Here is a 6,623-nt window from a genome sequence, read left to right on the forward strand (position 1 = left end):
ACACACACACACACACACACACACACACACACACACACACACACACACACACAGGGAAAAAAGTGCACTCTCCATGCAGATCTGTTAACACTGGAGAGAAGTGATGTTAGTGCTGGCCTTAGTGAGTTTTGTTTGGCTAAAGGTCAAGTTTGACAGGGAAAGCCCAGCAGATTAGTGGACTGATCCACTGTTTAAACACACGTACACACACACACACACACACACACACACAAGCGCACACACATGCAATACAGATCTATTTTGCAGCTATTTAGCTCCTCTTTCTTCTCAGGTATCTACATAGAGGAGATTCTCTCTAAGTGGAGAGGCGACTATGACAAACTGGAGCACAATCACACCTATATTCAGTGGTGAGACATTTCCTCCATTTGTTTTAATATTCATGCAGCTTGTGTGTTTGTGCATCAAGTTGTTCTTAGCCTGCAAGAAGGCACGGTAACATGACATGTCAAAGCTTCCTTTTTCTATCCTGTTACAGATTAAAGTTCAATAAAAAACAGGAATATTTTAATGACCGCTCACTTAGTTTAACCTGTCCAGTCAGGTTTCAGAACTGATTTTAGTGGCTTAAACCCCTGGGACATGGACCAGTGTACCAGTCCGTGAGTCGTTTGGTACCAAGCCGCGAGAGTTGAGGCTCGGGTGTGAAATTTATGGTTTTCGGAGTTTTTATTGTTAACTTTTATCGTTTCTCTGGGTCTTTTCCTGTGTTGTAGTTGTGTGTCTTATTTTGAAAGAAATGTTTACGAGTTACCATAGAGACCAGAGCGCATTAAAGGGCAGAGAAGACACGTGACTCTCAATGTTGTTGAGTCATTTTATTAGCAGGAGGACACTGCTAATAAAGTTACACAATTAAACAGTGAATTCGCGTTTATTATTATATTTACAAAATACCACAGTTTTTGTCTTGGTCGTATCATTTTATTTTGTTGTATTTGTCCGCGACACCTTTATCCGCGACACAACGCGACTACCACTGTGAAAATGTTGTTTGATATTAAACCGGTCCGTGGCGCAAAAAAGATTGGGGACCGTTGGCTTAAACGGTGATTGTCACATCAAGCTTGACAGCTGTAGTTAGCTTGATATGACTTCCATATTTGATATGTAACATGGAAGTGTTACAATGCACAACAAGTGTTAAAGGGGAACGACTTGCTTTTGGGGCCAGCCTCATGTGGCCATTGAAGGAACTGCAGTTATTTGGCACATCCATGCTAGCTTCATTGTTAAGCAGGCAAACACTCCTATTCAGTACTATTTTACTTGTGTTTTTGGTCTTCATGTACATACACAGCAACTTCCAGGCTCTATGTGCAGGCTGCCTTTTTTGCTGCTGACCTTTACATGTTTGATATAGTGAATGTAGCGATTCACATAGTTCTGGTAGGGTTGCCAGGTTAACATTCGGTGGGAAGGTTTTAGCAGTCACTTTACTAGCCTAGAAGAAAGAGGTGGACAGCCTTTACATACCATGCACAGTGAGCAAACAGTAGCACCTGCTGAGAAATTACACTGAGTAATTATCTTCATTATTTGGCAGGCAGATGTATTTCTTGACCATCACATCTCTGTAGTTATTGTGTTGTATGTTTTTACAGTGTTTTTACTCCATTTCTGTACCCCAGGCTGTTCCCATTAAGAGAACAAGGGCTCAACTTCTACGCACATGAACTGACTCAGGACGAAATCAAAGTGAGTTTCGTACACATATTCTGTCTCTACTAGTCTGTGATGGTCCGCTTTATTAATGCTGTGCTTCATTAAACTGTGATGACATGTGCTTGATCTCCAGCTGTGCTCCTGCGGTCCCTCTTCTTTTTATAGTTTCTACCTAAATATCTGTTGTTTGGTGTTAGATTTCACTTCTGCTTTCCTACATTAGCATATTAGATCGTTTTTTTACTTAAATGTGGTTATATTCAGACATATAACACTGAAAGCTTTCCACCTGTAAACCGATTTTGATGCTTTCATTGCAAAGAACTATGAGTTGCTCACAGTTAGTGGAGTGTCGCTGGCAGCTCAGGTGCATTATAATGCGCTTTCAGTGCAGGGGGAAAACACAGCTCAGTGTCACAGTTTTGCTAATGTTTTGCATCACTGCTTTAGTTGTGGCTTTTCATCGCACAAGTGTTTCCCATGGTTGAGTCTTTACATTTCACTACCGAAATAATTTAGCACAAGGGCAAATTTTGAATCGAGTGAAATTTTAAGAATGCCGATACACTCTCGTTTAAATAAGTCGCTCAAATGTGACAAAGCAAACAACCGTTCTGGGAAATACTCATTCAGCTTTGGCTCTGACTAAATTAGACATCTGTTTGAACAACACAGCTGGTTTGCATGTGCATGCTCCCATTAAAAGTAGGTAGAAATGTGTCCCTCATGAAATTTCAGACTCGTTTTCGGGCGATTACCCAGTGTTTGCATACAGCTTTCTCTTCTGCTTCTTCTGATCACCTAAAGAGAAAAGCTGCTTTTGTACACAACCTGTCTGTTTGTTTCTGATTTGTTGTGTTGAATCACATCAGGAATTCCAAAGCACTCGGGAAGCAAAGCGGAGATTCCTGGCGGCCTATTCCCTCATGTTGGACTTCTACGGCGTCAAGCTGCTGGATAAGAGTGGCAATGTTGCTCGGGCTCCGAACTGGCAGGAGCGCTTCCAACACCTTAATGAGTAAGTACACACACACACACACACTTGCGAACGTTATATATTTAAATGCACTGTGCAGTAGCTTGGGGGGGATAAAATTGCAGCTACAATTTGTGTGAAGTTATCACATAGTTGCCAGTAGCTGCTTTTCAGTCCTTTAGCAAGGCAATCATTCTAAATCCTTTGCAACTTAATTGCTCCTCTAACAGCAGCTGAATGTGAAAGAGCATGTTTTGAATGGACAAACAGATGGTTAAAGGGCAATTTAAAAGAACAATTGTTGTTGTTTTTTTGTTTCACATCCCGTTTCGATGTTTTCATTGCTTGAGATAAGGTACGGTGTTTCCTCCTGCCAAAGGACCACCTGAATGCCGCACTTTGCAGTTTACATTAAAGCGTGTGCTTGTCCTTGTACCTAGAACCTTTTAGAAGGGAAAGCATTACTTTCCCTTTTATTACCACAATCTCCTCCAGTCACAAACCTTCCTTAAACCATTTGAATCTAATTGTTGCGTTAAGCTCTAAACACATGGAAAACAAAGCTGACAACAGTGTATTTTCTTTCCATTCTCTTGCCATTAAAATGCACAAAGATGTCTGAATCTGGTTTCTAGATTTCTCATGGGCCAAGTAGCCACACCAAACAGTAAATAATAATTATATTGCCAGAGACATCAGACTGTACATCATGGTTGTATTGAAGGCCATCACCTTTACTTCAATCTAGACCACAGAATGAACAGTGGTTGGGTTGTTCCATAAAACTGCCCATCGATGTGCGATTGTGTAGGGACGTGTGTGTCAGCTGTGGAACAGGCTTGTGATCTGTCCATCTTTTAACCTATACATGTGATAAGTGGTATAGGTAGAGCAATAAATGGGTACTTTTAACCGCCCGTGTCCACAGAGAGGTGATGGTTATCGGGAGGACATTATACCAACACAGGGTTATCTGATGCTAGTATGGATGTGCAAATCGTGCAGGAAAAAAGCTGTTACACCAGAAACATTATAAAAGAGACACTGAAGGAATGGGGTCTGAAGATGGTGATACAAGAATAACTTCCAGGAGGAAATAAAGTTTCTAAAAAACAGAAATGATTGGTACGTGCAGTCTTGCAGTCCAGTGACCGTTGAAATTAAAGTTAATTTGATTATGTTTCAAAATAAGTGTCCAAATAAGTCCCCAGAGGAGGTCCTAGATGGCTATTTCAGAAAAGCTATTTCAAACTATTCTAATCAATCAAAATTCCCTTTCTCAACCGCCTTGTTTATTGAAGGTCCCACCACAACTACCTGCGGATCACTCGCATCCTGAAGTCCCTGGGTGAGCTCGGCTATGAGGCCTTTAAGGCCCCGCTGGTTCGCTTCTTCCTGGAGGAGTCGCTGTGCCACGGCACCCTGTCCAACATGCAGCACAGCATCCTGGAATACTTTGTCTACACCATCCGCCTGCCAGCCACCCGCCGACGCTTGCTCCGCTATGCCCGCCAACACTACAGACCTGCCCACGCGTTCCTCTGGGGACCACCACCTAAAAAGCGGGGAGGTGGTGCTGGTGCTGGAGGTAGCGTGGGTGCTGGAAGTAGTGGGATTAGGGCGCCTGCTCCAACACCAGAGCAACAGAGGAGGGGGATGGAGAGCACCATATTCACACCTGCAGGTAGTGGAAATATTGTGTCTTCCCACAATGTCACGATGTGCCATGAGCTGGCTGAAGGAGGACTCAAGGGCTGCACGGGACTTGGTCCCAACATGGGAGGAGCGCTGATGATGGTGGGAGCTCGAGCAGAGAGGAATGAGTTCAATGAGATGATTCCTTTGTAGGGAAAAGTTTTGAAAGCAGAAAAATGAACCACTTAAATTGTAAAGAAATAAACTTGCTTTGTTGAAGGACATGCAAACCAGGGCAGTAAAATGCAGGTACAGATGTTTGAGCTGTTAATGAACACATCATTAGAATCTGTTTAGGTTAAGGGCTGACTATAAACTCAAACAGTACTTTATTTATTGCAAGTGAATTATCTTGACTGAATTTGGGATTATAATCTAAAGATGGGTTATTTTTTGTTTGTTTGTGCTTTTGGTGGGGTTTGTATCCTGAGCTAAGATAGCCGAATCCTAAAATTATCTAAACTAGTAGAGAAAGTTTGACAGAAGCCTTATTTAAAGTTTTGGCCTGGAATGCTGAATGTTTGCTGGTGTTGGGATGGTGAGATTATTGAAATGCTGGAGCTGGAGCTCCACCAAACAACACCCTGGATTGAGCTCCTTTTGTACAGGGTCTGTACAGCAAATGTGAAAAGGGAGATCAGGAAGAATTTGTCTTATTTCCATGTCATGTAAAAAGCATATGAAAGAAGACTAATTTGTCAGCAATACTTATAGATTTTTTTAACTTGACTGACTTGAAATTTTCACTTTGTTGTTAATCTTAGGCACAGCTCAGTTATGTATCCGCGCTGCGATTTTACTCTCTACATGTTAAAGGTAGCCAATTCCGCTGAAAATTGTACAGAACTATATAGCAAAAAATAAAACGTGTTGGTAAGCTGATATCTTTAAGAAATACTTAAGAAAAGAAAGGCTTTAGGTGACATTATTACCTGTGAACTCTGCAGAAAATTGTGAAATCTAAAACTGTGCAATAAATATTTTGCTATAAAACAACCCAGGGCTGCTTAAAGCCAATTATCCAATGGCAGTGACTACACTGATTAAAATAATGCACTTTGTATTTCAGTCTAAAAGATGAAGGGAAAATACAAAGTGTGTCAGATAGGTTTGTCGCAGTTCATTTTTTTCTGGTCTTGTAGGCAAGAATTCAGAAAATTTTATTAATCCTTCAGCAAAGAGTAGAAATGCTAGTACCAATGTTACCGGAAATTTCCACCAGTTACAAGCTAAAGATGGTGTTTGTATCAGTACTAGCAAACAGGCATAATTAACCCCTTAGCAGTCCAATTAGTCCCCTAAACCATCCAATGTACCGTGGGCGGTACGTCCGACTGCTAACAGGTTAAACTGGTTAAATTATGAATAAATAAAAATATACAAATCATATTCCAAAGTAGGCATTACTGTAATCACATTATATTATAATATACTATATATATCGAGTTTTAGTGACGTGAAAAACAGCTGTGAGCTAGCTTGGCTGCCACACCTCCACAGTGTGTTATGCCACCTAAAAGCCTTCTTCCATTCTTAACTGGAAGTTATGGATTGAAGTTAATGTGATCAGACTGGTGGTGTGCAGTGTGTTCTCATAGACAGTATAAAAGATGGATGTAGCTACCATAGTGTTACCCAAAATGTATGGATATGAGAAGGAGGGGTGGGTCTTGTGATTGACAAGTTGTTAGCTAATGAGCATTTTGTACCACAAATAATCTTCCATTTGGAAAAATTGTATGACCAAGATTTACAACAATAGACTTAATCTTTTTATTATTCAGTAACTAAGCCCATAAACTCATCAGACAGGGGTTTAGAAAGGTCAAGACCAAATAAAAATTGAATTCCACGGGCTTCTATAGCACTGGAAGCCTTTTTGCATCCTAAAGTCCATCTGGTGGACTTTAGGTAAAAAGCAGGGTTCAGGCAGATCCGGATTGGCTTCATTTTAATTCAAAGCTATGTCAGACTTTGATACTGTCTATGTGTGTGTTGCACTTTTTGGACAATCTGTGTCTTCCTGTTAAAAGCGCTGTAGGTTTTAAAAGGCTGTGCATCATAGTCATGATATAGTGACGATACTGTCTAACCTTGCAATAATGTGACTTGCTGAAATGAGAAGTTAAACACCCTTGTTAGGTTTCAACCATAGCTTAGCCCATGTTTTTGAGAGTTCAAATGTTTCTAGGGCTAAGTTTGCAGTGCTGCTGATATTTCTGCCAGAATCTTTTAAGATGAATTTGCTTGCCACTCAAAACAACAA

The 6,623-nt window shown here is 40.8% G+C and overlaps 1 protein-coding gene across 1 annotated transcript in view; it reads left to right on the top strand.

Annotated features, from left to right (window-relative positions):
* The window catches only part of ogfrl1 (opioid growth factor receptor-like 1), an 8,300-nt gene extending 2,633 nt beyond the window's left edge, over positions 1-5,667 (top strand). The window contains exons 2-5 of the mRNA XM_005745859.1: positions 276-371; positions 1,653-1,719; positions 2,559-2,704; positions 3,964-5,667. Of these exons, the coding sequence (XP_005745916.1) occupies positions 276-371; positions 1,653-1,719; positions 2,559-2,704; positions 3,964-4,510 (856 nt within the window). The 3' untranslated portion in view covers positions 4,511-5,667. The remainder of the gene's footprint in view (positions 1-275; positions 372-1,652; positions 1,720-2,558; positions 2,705-3,963) is intronic.
* The last annotated feature ends 956 nt before the right edge of the window (positions 5,668-6,623 follow it).

The sequence above is a fragment of the Pundamilia nyererei genome, unplaced genomic scaffold (assembly GCF_000239375.1).
Source record: "Pundamilia nyererei isolate P.nyererei 1_Seehausen unplaced genomic scaffold, PunNye1.0 scaffold00168, whole genome shotgun sequence".
Classification (NCBI taxonomy): Eukaryota; Metazoa; Chordata; class Actinopteri; order Cichliformes; family Cichlidae; genus Pundamilia; species Pundamilia nyererei.